This window comes from Penicillium bovifimosum, assembly GCF_028826915.1.
Source record: "Penicillium bovifimosum strain IBT 22155 chromosome Unknown utg000001l_segment0_segment0, whole genome shotgun sequence".
NCBI lineage: Eukaryota > Fungi > Ascomycota > Eurotiomycetes > Eurotiales > Aspergillaceae > Penicillium > Penicillium bovifimosum.
This window is the reverse complement of record NW_026622710.1, coordinates 3,138,402-3,159,934: the sequence shown is the minus strand read 5'-3', so window position 1 is coordinate 3,159,934 and position 21,533 is coordinate 3,138,402. Positions and strand designations below refer to the sequence as shown.

The window sequence follows — 21,533 nt, the reverse complement described above, 5'->3', positions numbered from 1 at the left end:
TCGATCTACTAAAGTTAGTTTCAGTTTTTGAAGGATTATTATTCAATAAGCTTACCAACTTCTTTATAACCTTCGTCCTTTTGATCTAGAAGTTAATCACTGTTCGGAGCTGTCGAAGTGGGATTTGGCTGATCATGTCTTGCTTGTTGTCGGGCTTGTGAAACTGTAGATGTCGTACGATGACTTCTAAAACTGGGGACTCGCTGTCGCTGGGAGTATTGAGAAGAGCTTCCAGGTGTTAAGAGCTTCCAGGTGTTCTTCCACGAATAATAACCCTGACGTCCTCGTTCAGTATAACCTGATAGGTGAGACTGAGCAATTGATGGAGCACGAGACGGTCGAGGATAAGATTCTGGAATCACAAGAGCATCATATGACCTCTCAATACTATTCAAAGGATGACGAGAAGACGAAGACGGCATTTTCAAAGATTGAAGGATTGATTGATCGTACGGGTAAATGGATAGCACGCCAGGTGGATAGCCTGGCGTGGGTCCATCGCTGGGTGGGCCGAGCATGTCTAGTTTGAAGTCCCAGAAACAAAGCGAAATGGTTGGATGACATTCTTTTGAATTTAAATCTGGGGAAATTTAAGTCCTTCAAGACCTTCGATTGCCTGGCAATGGACAGACACAGCCGGTTCAACGGTTTGCCTCTGGAAATAATCCTGGGGACGCAACTGTGTTACTGGAGACACAAGCAGTTGCGAAGAGTTCGGTTCTACATGCACAGGAACTGATTCACGGGGCAATTGGGAGGAGCGAACATGACAACGTCAAGCCCTTAGACAAGTGAATTCGGGAGATGTATCCCTATTATCCACGAGAGGGACAATTGAAAGCCTTGAGACAGCTGGTCTATTTGAGACAGGACCCTATCCTGATTGCGAAGACGTCATTTGGGAAGGGTATGATACTGCAAGCAGTGTCATTTTTACTTGCAAATATCATCACACTTTTGATGCTCCCATTAAACCAAATAGGCGTTGAACAGGCCAATTATATCGAGAACGTTGGAGGGCGAGCTTGTTTCACACTGAAGATGCTGTGCTACAGGAATAAGTCTGTATAGACCACCAATGTTGAGATATCAAGTTGTAATTTGTCGCATTTACTATGTGTCTCCACTGCAGGTGGCTAGCTCAGTAAGTGATATACTGTGTAAACTGATAATGACCATTCACTGACCATCAAACATCTTCTAACCGTTCACCAACCATTATACCTAAAACCCAACTAACTATTTGATTGAACAAACAAACTCCTACCTAACCATTGAAAAAGAATAACCGTCCACCAACTATTAGTTATAAATTTCCAACTAGCTATAAAATACAAACTATCATTTCTGTTAACCATTTGATGACCATGTTTACATTTAACTGCATAAACACTAGTTACTTTGTACTAAGGGTTCTTTAACCGTAAGAAAAAACACCAAATTTCCGGTTTAGGTACCTAAAAGGAGCCAGATTCCTATCCTTTTCAAAATAAATTATAACGTGACACTGAATAGAAGATTATGGCTATCTTGATGGATTAGTTTCTGTGTTACTGCCAGAGCAAGGACATTCTTCTATATGGAAGTTGATAAAGGGTATTCCATAACGCTGGCAAGATTACGGAGTAGTCTAAGTTCATTTTAAGAGGCATAGCACGGTTGGCACCTCAAAAGATTGTCCTATCTACGAGGTTATATGTCTCTGACTGATTACTGCTTTGCTTGTCTTGATCGAATGAAGTCTGCTGAGCGCAATGTAGCTATCAAATACTAGCTATCCCACCCCTCCGCGGCGATTCGCAAGTGATATAAGACCTCAGTTTCCCCCTTTGAGTCTGTTCCCGTTTATGATTTGCCAAGAAATGCACCATATTGAAATTTCGTCGAGCCAATTCTCCGGCATGAGGGAAAGTGACAAAGCACGACGAGAATCGTCGGAGTTAGAAAAATATTCATCTAGGGCTCGAACTTTAGTCAATTCAATGGCGAGGATTAAAACGGCACAGGATTGATCGAGAGTCTCGATAAGATTTAAGTCAGATGTTAGCTTTGAGTGTACAATGCCTACACTCAAGACAGCATCTGAACAGAGAGCACACGGTCATATTACTAACGCCAACCTCCTCTCAGCGTCACGCATCATCGGTTCGTAATGGAACATGGGAGGTCTTTACACCGCACAGAACACACCACAATCTGGAATTTATGCACATGGAGACCATAGGCGACCAGCCCCTAAACTGTTTCCTCCCACGAATCGCAGGTCGATTTCATTATGCTCTGATATATTGCATGTATCGGGAAAATGAATCCCAAACGGCCTTCTGACGCCTCGGAATGGAAGAAGTCGGAGCCTTGGGAATCGTTAGCTTCGTGGAGTTGCCGGAGACATAGTCCGCAGGGGTTTTGTGGACTGCAGGTCGAGAGCGAGTACTCTGTAATGTCTTAGTATCATTCATGATGTCTAACACCACTCGAAACCTTACTGTCTCTTCCATTGTCGGAACGGGAACATCGGGATGGGAATGATAAGTGTAGATGCGGCCATTCGGCATCTCCATAGTTAGCCAGCTCCGGATGGAGTAAAGACGCCAAAAGTCATTATGGCGGCGGAGAAGGTTGTTCCGCCGTTTCCGCAACTGTTCCTGTTTCACGCGGCTGGTCTTTGTCGCCATTTGGGGTTTTTGTGAAGGCGATAAGGAGGAAGAGGATGCAAAATTGAGACAGGAATTCCGGTGGCTGATACTTAAGGCGATGCGCTCGGTTAGGGATAGGGCACAATCCTGCCGGTTGCCACGTTACGGTGGCGGTTATTAGCGATTGGCGGCAGGGGACTCAGGTGTGCTGGTTAAACTCGGACACCGTTCAAGACAAAGTCAAGAGCGATGCCTATAAGAGCGATGCAACATGCGTCACGTTTTGAACAGCGACGATACCCAGGATTCTAGAATATTGCTAATAGGAAAGTTAAGAATACCACGCATGTTTAATAGGCAATCACATATAGGCGGCTCATCAACGATATTTGATCCAGCACAAATATCCGAGCAGCATGGCCTCTACCCCTGTCTTTTACTTCTGCAAATGGAGATGAAATGCACATTGAATCAAGTAAAAAGCTTCGCCATGCAAAGTGGTCTTGGGGGAGTCAACTCTCTGTACGATAAAGCCGTTCTAGTCTCACACCTATTCAAGAATCATTTGGGGATCATGGGAAAATGTGAAGCTTCGGTGAATCGTCTAGACCCTCGCTATGCGAGGGTCCGCCACCCAGCCGATAAAGACACCCATACAATAAATTTCCTCCTTTTTCAACTCCCCAACTTCAGCGCGTCATTTCTATCCACCACAATGCCTGAAAGCAATGCAACCATTGAGAATCGCATCCAGGATGCCCTCAACGCGGTATCCAATCAAAAGAAACCAAATGTCTCGAAGACTGCGCAAGATTATCACGTTCCTTACCAGCGGCTTCTAAAACGCTGGCACGGCCGACCTTCCCTCCTACAGCGCCAACCAACCCATAGATTACTTGATGAGAGCCAGGAAAGGCTCTCTGTGCCTTTATGGATACCATGGATAGCTTGGGTCTTTGTCCGAAGCGAAAACAAGTGGAAGCAGCGGCGAATTCTATCCTTCGTGAAGCGCGATCAGACCCATCTATCTCAGTCGGCGAACACTGGATTACACGCTTTTTGAAGCGCCATCCTGACTTTAAACGACGCCCGCGACGTGCTCTAGATATTGAGCGAATGCAGGCACTTGATAAAACGGCTACACGGGCGTGGTTTGACCAGTATCATCGGATTATTGTCGACAAGGGGATTGCACCTCAGGACATCTACAATTTTGATGAAACTGGGTTCCAAATTGGCGTCGGCAAGGACCAATGGATCATTACCAGGGAGCCTAAGAAGAAGATATTTAGTGGCACTTCAACTAACCGGGAATCAGTGACTGTGGTTGAGTCTGTGAATGCGGATGGCAGCTTCGTGATCGCACCAGTCATTATTCTCTCTGGCCGCCAAATCCTCCTTCGATGGTTTGATTCTATCACTGAGGAGTGTATTGCAGTCAATGATACTGGATACATGAATCAACAGCTCGCCTACCAGTGGATCCACCATTTTAATCGCCAAACCAAAGGTCGAACCGCTGGGAAATATCGACTACTCCTTTGTGATGGCCTTGATGCCCATATTACTATGTAATTCATCCAATTTTGCGAGAAGAACGACATTATTCAGTATTTTCTACCGCGTCATTCAAGCCACTGTCTTCAACCTTTAGACGTTGGAGTATTCAATGTCTATAAACATTGGCATAGTGAGGCGGTTGAAGATGCAACTATGAGCGGTTGTACAAAGTTCACAAAGGGCCTCTTTCTCCAGTCAATTCGCAATTTTCAAATCTTCAACAATTAAGCTTGGTTATCGATTAACTGGCTTATGGCCATACAATCCTAGTATTGTATGTGATGATTTAGTGGATTACTCAGTCCCAAGGTCACCATTACCATGGGATTCACCATCATCATAATCAGTTGGCAGTATTCCTGCAGACGTCAGTACACCAACTACCACATCCCGCTTTCGAAGGATCGAAAAGAAGCTTGATCAATTGGATTCCAATTCGTCCGAATTTCAAAGCACCCTCCAGAAGTTGATGAAGGGTAGTCAAATCCAGGCGCATTTAGCGAGTGAACTCCGCCGAGAACTTAGCGCTACCACACACGCGCAATCAATTAGGGAGCCACGAAGACATACATCAGGGAAAAGCGTGAGGCTATCTGGAATCATCTCATCAGAAGAAGTCTACCAAATGAAGCGTCAAGAGAAGAAGTTAGATGATTTAGAGGCGTTGCATCGATTGCGACCGCAGTGGAAGAAGGTAATGAAAGAGCTAAAAAAGCGGTGTATCCAGCGGGGACGGCGGTTACGCAGGTAGAATCGAAAATTAAGTATCTGCTACATCTTTTTACCATATAAAATCTATGCTTTAGAGAGGTATAGGTGTTATGAATCGATGTCAAAGTTAGATGGGTCGATAAATTTATTGTATGGGTGTCTTTATCGTTTGGGTGGCGGACCCTCGCTATGCGAGGGTCTGTAATAAATGGTAATTTATGAAAGGGCCGGTTAGGTGAGTAAACAGGCCTAGAGATAAACAGCTAGACGCGTAGTCCCGCATCTGGTTTGTTCCCTGACCCAAACGGCGGCGGAGCGCCACCTGCTGTGCTGGAATCGATCTTGTAGGCCGTCCTCTCTGGCCGCCGATTGGTGTGTACCAAACAGGCGTCTGGTAGGGGCCCTACCCACGCCTATAACAAGGTATAGCGGGTTCGAACCCCGCGGCCACCATCCCTTTATCTCTCGCTGGCTGGGGGTGAGAAGGGGACCACGGCGGAGGAAGAGTAAGCTGGATACAAGCCCAGTGCCGGGGGAGAGATAGGGGGGTCGTGGAGCATGGTTCTCATACACACCCCTCCCTCCCGCTGTCTCTATACCGAGCATGGTAGAAATTCCTAGGGGTTTTTGTGACTTTTCCTGCTACTAGGGTCATGTGCCTATACATCGGCCGAGAAAACGAGCTTGTGGCACATGAGACGGAATTGTGATTTCTATGGTCCCTCATGCAGAGGACGTACCGCATGTATTTCAGCTGATCTGGGTCTGCATAGCGCCGCAACAATAGGATTGCTATATCAGACTAGAAATAGAATCATCATCATCATCATCATCATCATCGCATTCACAGCCTACTGCTCTTTGTAATCGAAGACGCGATCCGCCCTTATTAAAGAGAGCAGATTCTTGATACCAAGTATCCTGGTGTTCTTTGGCTTTTAAGATGATCCACGGAGGTATACAGATCCCTTTCGAGCTCACGCATTCGATAATTATGACCCATTCTCGATTACCCTGAATAACTCTTCGAGGTCTTCCACTACGCTCTACCGCAGTGATGACCTTGAGGTTGAACAGAGCTCCATTGCAAAGCCACCTTCATCAAAATTCCAGATATCATCCCCATGGATACCATATCCCTGAATAGCTTCATGTACAGTCTCAAACCACTGATTTATAACCATCGGATCCTCCTGCTTTGCACGCTGGTATGTAACGGGATCGCCATTGGCGCTCCGCTGGATGTCCATAATCTTGGAGGCCAGGCAGTCTTCCCGTCCCCTGTCCATCTTTCAATCGGAACAACCAGATGCAAGTGACACCTTCCAGAGCGCCTAATATAAACCGGTGCGCGCTGCCGAACGCTAGCTACAGTAACCTTTCTTCCAACGTCTACTCGGGATAATTTGAAATCCAAGTGGAGCAGCATTGACTGTTAAGAACATCATTCATAATCTTCGCGGTGCATCTAGCGCTGCAACGAGACCTCCATCTGAAAGCCACAACCTTTCCATATATGTTCACTGATTTCTAAACTTTCATGCAATGAATTGGTTTGCTGGTACCAATCTGTGGATCAATGCCAGGGATGACGCAGCCGACACTCATAATTCATTGAAGATGCTCATGGCCTGTTGGAGGGCAGAACCAGAGAATCAGCCCCACTTCGCCGGTGAGAGAGGTTGGTTGAAGGATGGATTTGAATCGGGTAGGGGATTGGAGTCAAACGGGGGATGGAAATCAGATGGGGGATCAGATGGGGGATTGGAATCAGACACGTCCGATTCAAGCAACCAAATATGGTGCATCATGCAAGTGTGTCACACTAGGATCCCTAAGGCCTCCCGACACCCATTGAAGGATAGACCATCTTCCGAGCAGTCAAATGGCTTGCCGTATAGGTTTATCTTAAATCTGAATGTCTGGGGTACTGATCTCGGAGACAAATTGACTCAGGTGGAAGGGGTTGGTTGAATAATAAATTTGAATCAGTACGTGGGAGACTGACCAGTACCGGCCCAGAAGCTGCGCTATTTTTTCTTTTATCGTCTGTTGTGGATAATCCATGATTCTTTCATACTTGCGTTCCAAACCACGGTCATTGGGTCTCGAAACGTAAGAAGGCCAGCCTATCTCGCTCCCAAGCTGCCGTACCCGGTCAACCAAATCTAGTCGATTAACAGGTCCATTCAAGCCACAGCAAATTGCTGCCCACGCGCCCTTGCCCTCTTTGCGCCAACCACATACATGTAAGAAAGGTAGCTAACAGTTGCCACCCACGACCTTAGGGTATGGATCGGTCTTCCAAATCTCCCAATTGTACCTCATTTGCAGCAGTCGAAGCGCGTCAGGATCACCACTTGCTGCTGGTAGCGGTGCTGTCTGGCGCACAGGCAGTGACCCAATCACAACCGCATAACCCAGCCCTCATTCCAGCCCCACCACAACCAATCGTGCAATGCCGGAACATGCAGGGGTAGCCGCTCTTTGCGATACACATGGTAAGCCTAGTGGTAAGAAAAAGGTTGATACATGCAGTATATACAGTAATATTCGAAATCAGATTTACCCCCACACTCTCACATGTTAATTCTGAAGCCCTATTTGAAAACACGCTAACCTTGATCCGGTATGGTGGTCGATCCCTAATTTCCCAGAATAGAACTTGTATTTTACATAACGCTAGTGGGACGTAGACTGACGTATTTCACACGAAATCGCTATACGCATGCCATCTCTGTGCCCCTCTTCTCTTGTGCAACAGGCTTCTTGATCTCTGTATTACTCTTGAGCGTCACCCCGCGTAAAGCCTTGCAATATGGCTCCAAGACTTCCCCTGTCAAAGCTACATCTCATCCGTGATATGATAGAGAGCCAGTCACTAAGCACGTCTCAAATGGCTGAAGAAGCTGAATGCAGCAAGGTTACGATCATCAATATTCGCAGGAACTTACGGCAGTTCGGAAATGTCCACGCACCACCAAATCGAATAGGCCGGAGACGGACCGTAACGCCGCCGATGATCGAGGCCCTCTGCGACCACCTGTCTGAAAAGCCCGGTCTTTACCTAGATGAGATGGCTGTCTTTCTCTGGGATGAGTTCCACACACTAGCCACAACCTCCAGCATCAGAAGAGCCCTTGTCGCTAGAGGTTGGTCGAAAAAGACTGCTCGGCAGCAAGCCAGGGAGCGAAATGGTGACTTACGAGAGTATTATTTGCACAATTTATCAGACTTCCAATCATACCACCTAGTGTACGTTGATGAATCTGGGTGCGATAAAAGGGTTGGATTCAGGCGAACAGGCTGGTCACCCCTTGGCGTGGCGCCCATACAAGTATCGCAGTTCCACCGCGACCAGCGATATCAGATACTGCCTGCGTATGCCCAAGACGGGATCGTCCTCTCGCGTGTCTTTCGCGGTTCAACGGATGCTACTATGTTCGAAGACTTCATAGCCCAGCTTCTTCAGCACTGCGGAAAATGGCCCGAGCCTAAATCTGTTGTGATTATGGACAATGCATCGTTTCATCATTCAGAACGGATTGCGCAGATGTGTGCGGACGCGGGTGTGATATTGATTTATCTACCGCCCTACTCGCCCGACTTAAATCCGATTGAGGAGTTTTTCGCTGAGCTAAAAGCTTTCATTAAACGTAACTGGGGCTACTATGAAGCAGATCCTGATCAAGGATTTGATGCCTTCCTCACATGGTGTATTGATATTGTCGGTGCAAAAGAAGAAAGCGCTAAAGGTCATTTTCGACACGCAGGCTTGAAGATCGAAGAAATATTAGAAAGGTCCTAGATGCAGCCTTGGTTGAAACCGAGTTCCCGCGCAGACTCTCGACAGAACTGACCGCTTGTCGTGGGCCATTTACTCATTAAACCAAGGGTCATCTAGAACTTGTCTAGCTGACGCCCTTGCTGACGGTTCAAACTGCAATAACTTTCCGATGATTTGCCCCAGCTTCGCGATATCTTCTCTGGTGAGATCGGGACTCTGTGGGCCATCAAAGTACACTTCTTCTAGCCATTCCTGCAAGTTGGGCCCCGTGCTTTCTATGATTCTGCCGTCTCCTGCGTTCATCGTATCCCATATCTCGTGCCACCTTTCAGGTAGGTCGTCACTTGCCATCTCTCGCATTTGGCTAACGAGGATTTTAGGCGTTATCAAGAACGTGTCGAAAGGTGGTTGACCCACGAAAAGTTCAAAGAGCTGTCATACCTATCAGTTTACTGTTGTTCAGCGTTTGGCCTTGGTTGAATTCACCCACCATGCATCCCATGCTCCACAAATCAACACGATAATCAATGCGATCTTGAAATATAACTTCAGGTGCCCGAATAGCCAGAGGTGTGTGTAGTGTTCGAGGAACTGCCGTGGGTAAGAATGATTCGCCGAAGTCGATTATCTTGATGGACTGGGCCGAATTCCAAGAATGCGTCCGATATGAGGTCGGCCTAACGATATACTCGGGTATGCCAGGCTCTAGTTCCTTCCCGTCGCTCCTTCGGACATAGCCAATTTCTGGTTTTCCTAACATCTCAGTAAATTTCTGTTCGGTTACATTGTCCACGTAAGGCATAGTAAAGGCCAAATTGCGGGTATGCAGATCTATATTATGTGAGAATAGTTCAAAGTATTCCCAACAGAGTGACCTACCACCATGTCCAATATTTTGTTGGTGCAAGCTATCAAGCCCAATAAGACTTTGCTTCGCAATAACTTTGGCGAGCTTCCCAGGGAGTCTCCCATCGGGAAAGTGTGCATCAATTGTGTCCGGGATGTTAGGCCCTAGAAGCTCATAAACTAGGCAGTTATGATGTCCATTGGGGCCCTTTAAATCGAAGTTATCAAGCATGCACAGCGTATGCTTGAGAGGAGGACGATGAGATGCCAACTTCTTCATAGTTTGGAGCTCTCGCGTTTCCCCATCATGTTCCTTTTCTGCAACAGAAATCTTGACAGCAACATAAATCCCTTTCCTGCAATCAGGTAGAACTTTATGTTAGCTAGAATTACCATGAGTCTCATAATTTAGTACAACCTTTGATCTCTCGCCGCCCAAACTGTTGAGTAACCTCCCCATCCTAATTTATGCAACACCTTATACCTTCCAGCTTTCAGGTGTTGACCCAGGACGACTGGATGGTAACCGCCTTGTCGGTAGCGATCGAGTGGTTCCGCATCAACGGGGGAAATATATAGGGGCTGGTCCATCAGACTTTTGTCTGGATGGGTAGACATAGACTTAGAAATAACACGAAGCCGTGGGTTGCTCCTCAAGGGGACAGTGCGTCGCGAAAGTATACAAGCAAGTTTCATTAGATAAAACAAACTTGTCTGTGGCTATTGGGTAGATATTATCAAGAATACAGACTGTGATCGGATGTCCGAAGCGCCTAGGGATAGATGACGTGGCAACAACTCGCATACCATAGCCAATCACATGATCTGATTTAACGCTTGAGCCTTTTGGCAGCAAATGATTGGTCATTGGTACACCACCACAAAGCAATGAATCGGGCGCTTATGCATTCTCAAAAGACACCATAATTATTGGAGCACAATGCAAGATCAAGAAACCCTACGCAAGTTGACGGCGGTAAAAGCAGACTCAAACAATCTCAGGACAAATATATAAACCAGCAAGATTCTGTTCCCCAAAGACGTATCTAGGGCTAAAGAGATTATTTCCCGTTGTTATTCTATACAACCTACGATTCTTATAAGAGACTTGAAGCCCACCATGTCTCCTATCCCCCGGCATGCCGTCAAGCTGACGCAGAGAATTCGCAATTCTGATTTGCGCAATCTCACGCTCAGCCTCATCGAAGACGCTACTCAGAAGCCTGATTTAGCACACTTCACCATAGCCATCCTCAAGTAAGCGCTACATTAATGTTACATGTAACTGAAATTGCCGTACTGAAAATCTAACCACTACAGAAACCCATCGCACACGAGTCATACCGACCTCAGGCCGCATGCCACAGCACTGTTTGCAACCGAGGAACAATTCAAAAACAACAAGGCTCAAACAGCACATATCTACCACGATGAACAGGGGCGCTATACTGGTCATAGGTTGTATCAGGAAAGAGAAAACAAATCGTCGGATGAATGAAGCGCTCTGAGTGATACTTGGGCACCTAGTCGCCGCGTCATTATGTTTAGAATAAGAACTACAGTGGCTAGAACAGAATCGAACCGCTGCCCAGCGGCGCTTGTCAACAGTAGCCTGTCTTTGGAACACCCGTGGGGTGCAACTATGTCATTCAACGCAGCTTTTGTACGGTGAGGGAATGTAACAAAATTTGAATTGGAAAACCACTCCCATCAACTAAAGAGCGACGGTCAGCCCGACCAAAAAAAGAGCTCTACATGGCGCCAGGGTGTACATGTACAGAACTTCTTTGTACTTTGCAACTATTCCAGACTTTCCGAGCACAGTCAGTGTTGTGACCTTGCATACAACTTTTAGACGGAAAGCTATTCAGTACTAAGATGATCCACTACCTCAAAATATTGGTATAATTTGGCTCCACCTGCGGTGGACGTTCAGCCCGGGCCCGTCGATATGCACATATTTGATGTGTTGAATATTGATCACTGTCTTACACACGTTCAGCTCCTTTTCTTAGCTCTTTTCACCTGGGGCTTCCAATCCGGCATGGGGTCATTGAACGGCACTCTGGTTATACAAATCAACGACACCCGAAAAACATTCAAAAATTGAGCTCACGTTCAAAGGCACTACTTAATGTTGCTATATAACCTATTTAAACCTTTCAAAGTCCACGTGAACCAACGCCAAGCAGGTTGTAGCTAAATTATTTCATGAATAGGAATTGCTTTCTTCACGTTTTCGACCCAGCGCCGAATGTCTTCTACGAAACGTCGAGCAATGCCCATCTTTATTCCCTTGCCGATGAAAAATCCTGGGTCTTGATCCTTGTAGACCTGCTCAAGGTCAAGACCATCCTCGAGCATCAAGTCACAGACTTGTCGAAATGCAGCCTTGAGAGTGTCATCAGTGACATTTGACACCTGCCACTCACTATATTCTTTGACTGCTTCGTCTCTAGATCCAGGGATCTCGAGCGGGCTTGAAGACTTCAAGTCAACAGCTTGGGCAGCCGAAATGTCAGATCCAGAGACCAAAGACTGCGAAGGCAGGACATTGATATTGATAGGAGGATACGGTACTCCATTTCCGATGATATGTCCACCTTTGCGATGACTCTTCTCCAGTCTCTGCTGCTCTTCCATGAATAATTCCTCGCGTACCGTTTCCGGCACATCCTTGTGACCATCCAAGATACCACCTTTTTCAACGTAGGTGACTAGGCGTCTCAAGTGATGAGTTTTCAGTTGATAGTGCTTTTTCCCCACTGGATCCACCCAACAATAGGGGCCCCAAGGGCATGTCGACGAAGCGCATCGCATCAGATTATAAACGCTGCGCCAGACTGGCTTTTGTCCCGAGGCATCCTCCTCCGCATCCAGCTGGGCATCTCTTTCATCGAGCATCCTGCTCGTGACAGAGGATTTTCCTCTTTTCTCCACTTTCCGACCGACGGCTGCAGGGGAATGACGATTGTCTACGTAGTTGAAACAGATCTTCAGTGTGAGTTCCTTACCCCTGGAGAACAGACCCGACCACATCAGGAGCTGCTTTTCGATGGCAGTCCAAATGATTTCGGTGTCGTCAAATCGTTTAGTCAGATTGCGCTGTGTACGATCATTCACTGAAACGACAATGGCAGTGTCATCAGCTCTCACCATCCGATGGCGGGCAATTTTACGCCGAAGAACCTTCTCTAGCTTCTTCTCTAAGAACAGCCGCCAGTAGGCACTGGGAGCCAAAACGAGGTCTTCCTCCGTGTCCTTAGACACCTCCCGGTTGTTAACGGTCACTCGCCACTCTATACGGTAGTGAATACAGGTCGGCGGGTCCTGGTTGTAATCTCTTCCGTCCTCCCATTCGGACAACTGGAGCAGCCTGAGAGTATCTGGTTGTGACTGATTCTCAAGCCCACCAGGCGAGGAGGGACTGTAGTTGGACCGCGTTGCGTAGGGACTACGAATGTATCCAGGGGTTGGAGCGTACAGCGAGTTGTTTTCCCATGGCTCGAACACTTCGGGTTGAGATATGGAACCGACGTGATATGGGCTCTGCGACATCTCTACACACAATCACAGCCTTGAAAGACCCATGTCAGCTTCTCCGGGTACCAGCTTCCAATATACGCTGGTAACGAACGAAAATCGCAGTAGATAACAGGAATCATGGAAACAAGAAACATGTTTGCCTACCGGGGTTACCTCTCTATGGTGCCACCGCAGCCTTCTATTGAGTGTCAAACGAGTGTAGGCGAAGGCTGCCTGTGATGAGTAGACCGATAAGTGGAAGAGTGCGAGATGAATCTTGCCAGAATGTTAGGATTCACCTTTTGTTTAGTTTGTTTGCATGAAAGATTCGAATTGATTCTACAGGAAATTACGGTACTAAAACAATAACTTATTTAATATTACCGATCAATACAATACCGTCCTGCAGGGATTACTGGGGAAGATCTAAAATTAGATTAGCGTGTTTCGAGTCAGGGTTTGGGAATGGATTCGAGAGAGTGTAGTGGTAAAGCTGATTTCGAATATTGCTGTACTATGTTATCCCTAATAAACAAGGAAGCACCATCTTTCTCAGACTGTGCACCGTCTCCTTCAGATTCCGACTCGTTACTCGTATTCCAAAAGTCTGACTCACACTGCGATCCCTTTTCTTAGATTCCGAGATCGGTAAATTGCGAACGCATAGTTGAGAAAATCTTTCTAGAGACAGGCAAAGATATGGAGGTTTATTACCTTCCTGTCTCTCTGTTATGATTGTACGTCATCGCCTTGAAATGCGGAGACCCTTTTACCTCGACCAACAGAGCGATATCCAAAATCCCTGGCTATGGTAATGCTGTCAGATGAAGAAGTTGGAAAGCAGAGCTAAATAGGCCATAAAACCATTTAAATCAGGCATACAGACTGTGCCTCGTGAGATTCGCATAATTCCTTGAGTTGATAACAATTCAATCTTTCAGTTGGCATGATGTCAGTGGAGGTGAATGAGATTCTGGGCCGATTGTAGCGGACGACGGTTGAGCACGGGAGTCGATGTTAGCGTTCGAACATTTCTCTGCTCTAGTAAACGCTGTTTGATTTGACATTGGTTTTTGTCAGTGTACTGGCGTCGGTCATCACTCGTCTTCTCGAGTTGTTCTACATTCGAAGAAAGATGGATGCCGGGAGCTGACTGTCTAGGCGGAGGGGATGCGTTTGTTGAGGGGGAAATAAGTCGGCGGATTTGAGGTGTGTTTAAAGTCACCATGGTATAGCAATTGAAGCAGGGAATAGATTCGCTTCGACGCCTCGGAACGAATAAATCACTGAGCATCTCACCACTCATAGCCACGCGGTATAAGCATTTAAACAGCAGCAGCGGCTACAGCCGCATGAGTGAAGGCGGAACAACAACGAAAAAGATGTTGGAAGCTCACTCACGGCCTGCTCATCACGTCATAATTATATTTTCCCCAGATAAGCGGGCTATGTTCACCAGCAGGGTAACCATCATCTGCCCATCTCATCGCTGGCGGATTTTCACACCCGCCAAGTTTCTCTTAAGTCAGTTGTTGTCCACCATACGATCAGATATCGGTCTATCATGTGTACCCCAATTCTAGAATTAGTGTCGTTTGTAGTGGTGAATACTGCTCAACGGCCTTGATTTCCAACCTTCAAGGTTAATGATCCCAGGGACTGTGTTGACGATTTCCATGCCAATTGAAGCTAACAAATGGGGTGATGGTGGGACTGATGTGTAATCCCGAATGGCAGCCTTTAATGCAGTTTATAATCTCTGTCGCTTGAAGGCCCCGCTGACCACGACCTTGCACTTCTGGATGGCTATGCTGGCGAGCGCCCGAACTATCCCGTAGCAAAGGCTGCTACGAAACAGGCACCACAAAGAGAAGAAAGAAGATAATTGACAACAACGAAATTGCACACCTCCTTTGGATGGCAACAAAACGTCCCCGGGAGCAAAGCATGTGTTATTGTGGCTGACAACATTATTGAACACCCCCTTCCCCCCTTTCGCACGATGACTGCGGTATTTTCACCATTAGCCGATGTCACTGCGTGCTGGCCCTAAATATGCATAGAGGAAAAGGACTGGATAGACCGATGGCGACAATTGAGTGCTAATGGACCCGAAGTGTAAGAAGGATCATCCCAGCGAAACCGCAAGTTTCACGTCATCATATACTTGGGGTATTTCAACGTCACGCCGCTAACATAGCAATATTGCCGGGTTTCATAGCGTTGAACAGATACTTGTTTTCCAGGAGTAATCCAACCACATTTGAGCGATGTAAATCGATATCAACGTTAAAAGCGGAGCGCGGCCCTCATCTCTGTGTATCCTTCAAAGAGTTTTATTTTTCTTCGTCAATTGGCTAACCTTAATGAAATGACCTCGGACAGGCATCAACTGATACAGTAGATAGTCAGAACAATCGACAGTAAACAGGCATCGTCACATCGACGCCCTCCAGAAAATGTAGTTTATCAGAAGAAAGGAAAACTTAAGTCATTGTAAAACAGACCACTATTACAGTATCCGTCATGTACACGATGCAAGCTGTTGAACTCCTTCTCTGTGCAGTATACAGTAGGCGTGTACGGTACATATCGCCGTTTCTTTCACGGCTGCATGCGCATTTTACAAAGCGAAATAATCCATCTGGCCAGACTTAATTGGTACATATATACGACTATCATCAACATTTTCATATTTAAACGGTTCAAGTTCGAGACAAGTCACGGTTTCCTGAGAAACCAGTGAATAATAAGACTTTCAAATAACAAAGGAGCGTCTGTGTCCAGTTGATGAAGCACTGAATGTTGAAGCCATGAAATTAACCCAACCTCCAGTTGATGAAGATGCATTTTACCGGTCTGCCCGAATTGGCACATCCACGGTAGCCTAGTTCTTATCAGCGTATGGCCATCCCTGACGGTTGATTCCAAGTCGAAGACCACCATAGTCTAAAGAAGCCTACTTCATTCTCGTAAGGGCGTATGAAGCTGCTCTGTCAGGGCAAGTAGACGGCATCACGAAGCGCGGAGGTTCATCTCGATACATCAATCAATCGAAGACATTACCATTGTGTTACGTATTACCTCTGTCCACTTAGCTGTGTACACAGACCCTAGCTGGTGAAACCAACAGATGGAAAGATTTGTGACGGCTGCGACTTTCAGGCTGGGGATAACTTCAGCGGGACTGGTGCCTGAGGTATCTGTTTGGGGGTATTGTGATTTTTGGTCAGGTTGGTTCTGGCATCTTTCACCCAATATGCATTTAGCCAATCTTCGGGAGTGCTCGGAAGGCCGGCACAGCTGCAGACCTTAACAAGCGCCTGTGAGAGGCCAAACTTGCGGGCTCCTTGTCCGGAAGGGCTACTGTCTAGTGTCCCTATACACAACGTCTGAGCGCGATGAAGGCACGTCGTTGGAAGTTGTTTTGATCCATCTCTCGGCTGGGCAAGCACCTTCGAACAGGAATCTTTGAGAATAGGTCTTAATCAAAGCAGGAAGTTAAACTACCCGTGTCCAGATATCCAAGCGTTTAGTAGCAAATTTCAGGCGGCATGAGTTCGAGCAGGGCTAATAAACGGGGATAGCATGGAGCGTCAGGAGACGGTAAAATTTCAAAAAAGTGAAGATAGCAGGTGGATGTACGATCTTCCATTTTGATCAAGCAACGGTTTATTCTGGGGGACAAAGGCTGAGTATCAGGGGCCCGGGGGATCAGTTCCATCGATGACCCCATGGGCAAAGTGACCCTTTGTTAATGGACTACAGCCTGAGCAAAACAGCCATGTGCAAAGCTAACGTCAAACCCTCACCAATTGTGTAAAGCAGGAGGATCCAGTCGGTCAAATGGAAGAGCACAGGGAACGCATAATGGCAGCTTACATATTTTGCACCATTCATGAAGCATCTTCGCGTCAGATTACTCGTAGAAACAATGACGAAGATGCCAGATAACTGTTTTCCTTGTTTGTCAAAGGTCGCTTAAACTGTTTATCTTCAACTTCTAAACAGAGATAGACAGATAGATCTTGCAGACTCGAAGTAACACAGCCCATTATAAGCACACAGCCATAACGGAGCGCTGCCACGAAAGCGCGATAACCTACCTCACCCTCTCTGACAAGATGGCCTCCAATAACCCGCAACCCAAGCGACCTCCAACCTATTTCTTTCCCGCAACACCCAAGTGGGCCGCAATTGTAGAGGCTGGAGCTTCCCGGAGCCACCCTCATCAACAATTCCAGAAGGGAAACAACTCGCCGGAAATATTAGGGCCCCAGAGATCCCACGGGGCTGATAGCGGGAACAAAGGGGCGCGCTCTTTTGAGGTCCCCATTTTGAATGACGACCCATGGGCTGACTATGAGAAGCGCATCGAAATTTTCCCCAAGCGGCATATCTTTCTCGCCAGGCACCGTGAGAACAAAGGGGAGCTGGTCCATGTGCAGCAGCTCGAAGAGGGCGTGGAAATACGGCCCCTCCTCAATACAATCACCCGTCTCTCGCATCGTAGCTTCCTTCGCCTTCTCCACTGTTATCAGTATGAGGGGCTAGCCTTTTTGGTTTGGGAGCCCGTGGAGTTGTCTTTGTCACAGATTATCGGGTCCAAGTACTCGATACGGGAGGCCGAGCTTGTCTCTATAGTGTGGCCGGTCAGTACTGACTCAAGAGCCATGAGATTAGCGCCGCAGCTCACCACGCTCCAGATTCTTAAGGGAATTCGACACCTACGGGACTTCAACCGGGCTCTTGCCTCGCTCACGAACGAGACAATTTTGCTGACCGATTCTGGGAGTGTCAAGATCGGTATGTGCCGTTGCCATAAGTGGCGTCCAAATTAATGCCAGGCGCCGAGGTGTGTACTGACATCATATCGCTTCTCTGATATCTCAGCGGAAATCGAACGCAGTTGCGAGATTCATGCAGCAGACATGAATGCGGTCACGCTGAAGCTGTTTGCCTTATCTGAAATTATTGAGGGGCTTCGGAAGCAAATGAATCCGCTCGATCTTTGGAGTCCCGAGGCTCAGAACCTGTCAGCAAAGTTAATGGTGGTGCCACTGGATGACATTTTGCGCGTAAGCTTTTCTACAGAAAAGCGGTGTGGACGGGACTGACACGAACTAGGACGATCTCTTTGCCCAGATGCAGGGTGGGGAGCTGAAGATGATGGTAAATATCGTCAGTAAATCTAGCCACTACGATATCAAATTTTCCTAGCGGAGTCGGGATTGGAAGCAAATTGCCGTGTGACTTGTTTGATGGTGGCAGGACAAGGAAGGCACGTTAATCATGGAAGTAACCATGTCGGTCCGCGCCGAGGACTGTAAAGTACAATTTCATTGCCGACCAAGTTAGAGTTTACGCAAAGTGTATAGCAAGCCATATTCCCTCCTATTCACTCTTCTGGCCTTCCCTGTAAACATACGGAGTACCATATCAAGATATATCTGACGATTCCTCGATCACTCGCCGGACTGCTTTCACTGTGGTTATAAGCGGTAGGATCTCTTTCAGCCTTCCTAACTAGGCAAACGCGCTCGGTCCTGATATAGGTCGGAACCTGAGTGATCAAACTGGAGGCACCTCCTGCAGCAGCCATCACGTAGGTGAAAGACTCCAAGGGACTGTGACCTTCTGTATATGGCGGCGGGGGTTCGCCGTCGTCGGAGCCATCGTTCTTCGTCTCAGAAAGTGACGCGTTTGTGTCAGCAGCAACCGCCGAAGAAGGGGCTGGCTCAAACACAGAATGGCAAGCGGGTCCGGGCTCGGTGGCTTTAGATGCGCGATTGGGGTCGGAGAGTGACGGAGAGACAAGGGACGAGAATGGCGGAGGATGTGTATGAGAGAGGTTCGAGCTTGAGGCTGGCGTGTGCCCCATTAAATCGACCTGCGATTCGTGGGAGGAAACAGTTTAGGGGCTGGTCGTCCATGGTCTCCACGTGCATCAATTCCAGATTGTGGTGTGTTCTGTGCGGTGTAAAGACCTCCCATGTTCCATCACGAACCGATGATGCGTGACGCTGAGAGGAGGTTGGCGTCAGTAATATGACCGCGTGCTCTCTGTTCAGATGCTGTCTTGAGTGTAGGCATTGTACACTCAAAGCTAACATCTGACTTAAATTTTATCGAGACTCTCGATCAATCCTGTACCGTTTTAATCCTCGCCATTAAATTGACAAAAGTTGCAGCCCTAGGTGAATATTTTTCTAACTCCGACAATTCTCGTCGTGCTTTGTCACTTCCCTCATGCCGGAGAATTGGCTCGAGGAAATTTCAATATGGCGCATTACTTGGCAAATCATAAACGGGAACAGACTCAAACGGGGAAACTGGGGTCTTATATCACTTGCGAATCGCTGCGGAGGGGTGGGATAGCTAGTATTTGATAGCTACATTGCGCTCAGCAGACTTCATTCGATCACGACAAGCAAAGCAGTAATCAGTCAGAGACATATAACCTCGTAGATAGGACAATCTTTGGAGGTGCCAACCGTGCTACAGGGGATTTCGAAAACAGATTACCCCCTAGACACACACACTTTCTTTCCCAGCACCCCACTTGCAACAACGCTAATCCTCAAATGACTAGTAATTGGTATCCAAAAGAGGCATTCACTGATATAATTGGCTATTGGATGCGGCGATCTTAAGGCGATCTGGGCCTAGACCGCTAGTGGGTTTTCAGGAAAGAAAGCCAGTGTGTCTCGGGGGGTAATCTGTTTTCGAAATCCCCTGTATGCCTTTTAAAATGAACTTAGACTACTCCGCGATCTTGCCAGCGTTATGAAATACCTTTTATCAACTTCCATATAGAACAATGTCCTTGCTCTGGCAGTAACACAGAAACTAATCCATCAAGATAGCCATAATCTTCTATTCAGCGTTCCCTGCCCTGTCAGGGTTGGTCTGTGGTTTGTTGGACGAACATAGGTTGGCCAATGCCAGTTGGGCATTTTTTTCGTGGGCGGAGATGCTTTGGACTGACGACCTGAAATCCTCGGCAACTTGAGAGACAGCTAAAAACCCTTCAGAAGGGTTGCACTGCTGGCTCTCATAAAGACCATTCAAGTCCTCGGTCACTTTAGCCACCAAGTCCTGTAGCTGCTTGAAGAGACTGTAGCAGGCGAGATAGTATGCATATTCTCCTTGTTGGTGACCAATTGCTCGCACAATGTCTGCTATATCGTTCATGGCACGTGACTCGAGGTGTGAAAGTCAATGTTTTCATGGAATAGTTCAGGAGTTGATTGCCTATCAATCTTCATAGTTGTAGCATATGGGAATTGAAGGAGCGAACACTATATCAATAGAATCTCAACCCTCAATTGTATCCAAGTAGACAACTTTTATCCAAAATGAAAATATCGTGTATTACAGTCACCTTTCTTTGCCCACTCGTCGATATGATAATATAAAGTATTTGACAGTAGAAAAATAGCCTACGCTCTCATACGCAGCGTACACAAGATATTGATGTGTAATTACCAAGCGAACCGTTCTCCACGTTCTCCACATGTACGACGGGTAAGTCACTGCTGCCTTTTGTATAACTCATAGACTGAACGACAAAACTGGGTCCGAATTGTTCATGTGCCCGGGATGGCAATACATTGGCTATGACAATTTCCGCAAGGCTTCTCAAGCGAATGAGACCAAAACAAAAAGAAATTACAAGGTGTGCTCTGGTACTCTATGAATCATTCACCCTCGGCCAAGTTCGTTCCTTGGCTCTTAAGAGCAAATCGGGCCCTGTGCTGTCTTTGCTGCCGCACCATGCGGCATGGAGTATCGTACACGGAACAGCAAGGTTTGGTAACTGACTCTTAAAAAGGCAATCATAGCATTCGTAGGAGAGGTGGTGGCTTGTAGACTGATTTCGAATTACAGTCAAATGGCCAACCCCCATGGAAGTGGTCGAGTAGAATCGTGTATTTTCGACGGAGACGAACAACATCCTATCCAAGCTGAGACCAACCGTCTTAACTCACCTGTCCCCTTAGGAGGTATTCAAGCCGTTCAACAATTACATAAATACCTGTCCTTTCTTTCTTGATCTCATCTCGTTTGATCCATCACGAAATTTGGCTAGTGCGGTATACTATCCCTGGTCTTCAGTTGTGTTCAAAAGTTAAGCGTCTGGCATGGGTTCTCTCTGGTATAGCCTCAATCAGTTGCCTGTTTACCGCGGTCGCTTTTGTGTTCAATTGCTGGCTATTGTCAGTTAGGCTAAGTTTATCTGACCTTCATTTTTCCCGCCCGACGCTGATTAGTGCAGTTACAAGTTGTTTTGATCTGCGCCTCGAATTTGGTTTCACCATTTGTTCAGTTAGGATCTCTTGGTGAGCGATTGGCCCCCGAAATGAGACCGAATGTTAATATAAACCTCGTATAGATCATCGAGTGCAAAACAGATACATCTTCTCTCTCGCGTAGATTTATACACCGGACGATCTTGTGGTGACTTC

At 46.9% G+C, this 21,533-nt stretch overlaps 10 protein-coding genes across 10 annotated transcripts; 5 read left to right on the top strand and 5 right to left on the bottom strand.

The window, feature by feature from the left end:
* Positions 1-2,273: 2,273 nt before the first annotated feature.
* Positions 2,274-2,675, bottom strand: N7515_001195 (uncharacterized protein; the record flags this gene model as incomplete). The annotated part of the gene is made up of 2 exons (XM_056661939.1): positions 2,274-2,435; positions 2,487-2,675. The coding sequence occupies 2 exons, from the start codon at positions 2,673-2,675 to the stop codon at positions 2,274-2,276; spliced, it is 351 nt and encodes a 116-aa protein (XP_056527105.1).
* Positions 2,676-3,575: 900 nt separating this feature from the next.
* Positions 3,576-4,211, top strand: N7515_001194 (transposase; the record flags this gene model as incomplete). The annotated part of the gene is made up of 1 exon (XM_056661938.1): positions 3,576-4,211. The coding sequence occupies one exon, from the start codon at positions 3,576-3,578 to the stop codon at positions 4,209-4,211; it is 636 nt and encodes a 211-aa protein (XP_056527104.1).
* Positions 4,212-4,349: 138 nt separating this feature from the next.
* N7515_001193 (uncharacterized protein) lies at positions 4,350-4,947 on the top strand (the record flags this gene model as incomplete). Its single annotated transcript, XM_056661937.1, has 3 exons — positions 4,350-4,366; positions 4,392-4,465; positions 4,544-4,947. 3 exons carry the CDS (start codon positions 4,350-4,352, stop codon positions 4,945-4,947), a joined length of 495 nt encoding a protein of 164 aa, XP_056527103.1.
* Positions 4,948-5,953: 1,006 nt separating this feature from the next.
* Positions 5,954-6,196, bottom strand: N7515_001192 (uncharacterized protein; the record flags this gene model as incomplete). Its single annotated transcript, XM_056661936.1, has 1 exon — positions 5,954-6,196. One exon carries the CDS (start codon positions 6,194-6,196, stop codon positions 5,954-5,956), a length of 243 nt encoding a protein of 80 aa, XP_056527102.1.
* Positions 6,197-7,725: 1,529 nt separating this feature from the next.
* On the top strand, positions 7,726-8,715 carry N7515_001191 (uncharacterized protein; the record flags this gene model as incomplete). The annotated part of the gene is made up of 1 exon (XM_056661935.1): positions 7,726-8,715. One exon carries the CDS (start codon positions 7,726-7,728, stop codon positions 8,713-8,715), a length of 990 nt encoding a protein of 329 aa, XP_056527101.1.
* A 69-nt stretch (positions 8,716-8,784) lies between these two features.
* Positions 8,785-10,131, bottom strand: N7515_001190 (uncharacterized protein; the record flags this gene model as incomplete). The annotated part of the gene is made up of 4 exons (XM_056661934.1): positions 8,785-9,126; positions 9,185-9,525; positions 9,574-9,896; positions 10,025-10,131. The coding sequence occupies 4 exons, from the start codon at positions 10,129-10,131 to the stop codon at positions 8,785-8,787; spliced, it is 1,113 nt and encodes a 370-aa protein (XP_056527100.1).
* A 529-nt stretch (positions 10,132-10,660) lies between these two features.
* Positions 10,661-11,038, top strand: N7515_001189 (uncharacterized protein; the record flags this gene model as incomplete). Its single annotated transcript, XM_056661933.1, has 2 exons — positions 10,661-10,797; positions 10,861-11,038. The coding sequence occupies 2 exons, from the start codon at positions 10,661-10,663 to the stop codon at positions 11,036-11,038; spliced, it is 315 nt and encodes a 104-aa protein (XP_056527099.1).
* Positions 11,039-11,739: 701 nt separating this feature from the next.
* N7515_001188 (uncharacterized protein) lies at positions 11,740-13,098 on the bottom strand (the record flags this gene model as incomplete). The annotated part of the gene is made up of 1 exon (XM_056661932.1): positions 11,740-13,098. One exon carries the CDS (start codon positions 13,096-13,098, stop codon positions 11,740-11,742), a length of 1,359 nt encoding a protein of 452 aa, XP_056527098.1.
* Positions 13,099-17,189: 4,091 nt separating this feature from the next.
* On the top strand, positions 17,190-18,285 carry N7515_001187 (uncharacterized protein; the record flags this gene model as incomplete). The annotated part of the gene is made up of 3 exons (XM_056661931.1): positions 17,190-17,871; positions 17,959-18,143; positions 18,193-18,285. 3 exons carry the CDS (start codon positions 17,190-17,192, stop codon positions 18,283-18,285), a joined length of 960 nt encoding a protein of 319 aa, XP_056527097.1.
* Positions 18,286-19,941: 1,656 nt separating this feature from the next.
* On the bottom strand, positions 19,942-20,259 carry N7515_001186 (uncharacterized protein; the record flags this gene model as incomplete). The annotated part of the gene is made up of 1 exon (XM_056661930.1): positions 19,942-20,259. The coding sequence occupies one exon, from the start codon at positions 20,257-20,259 to the stop codon at positions 19,942-19,944; it is 318 nt and encodes a 105-aa protein (XP_056527096.1).
* Positions 20,260-21,533: the final 1,274 nt, after the last annotated feature.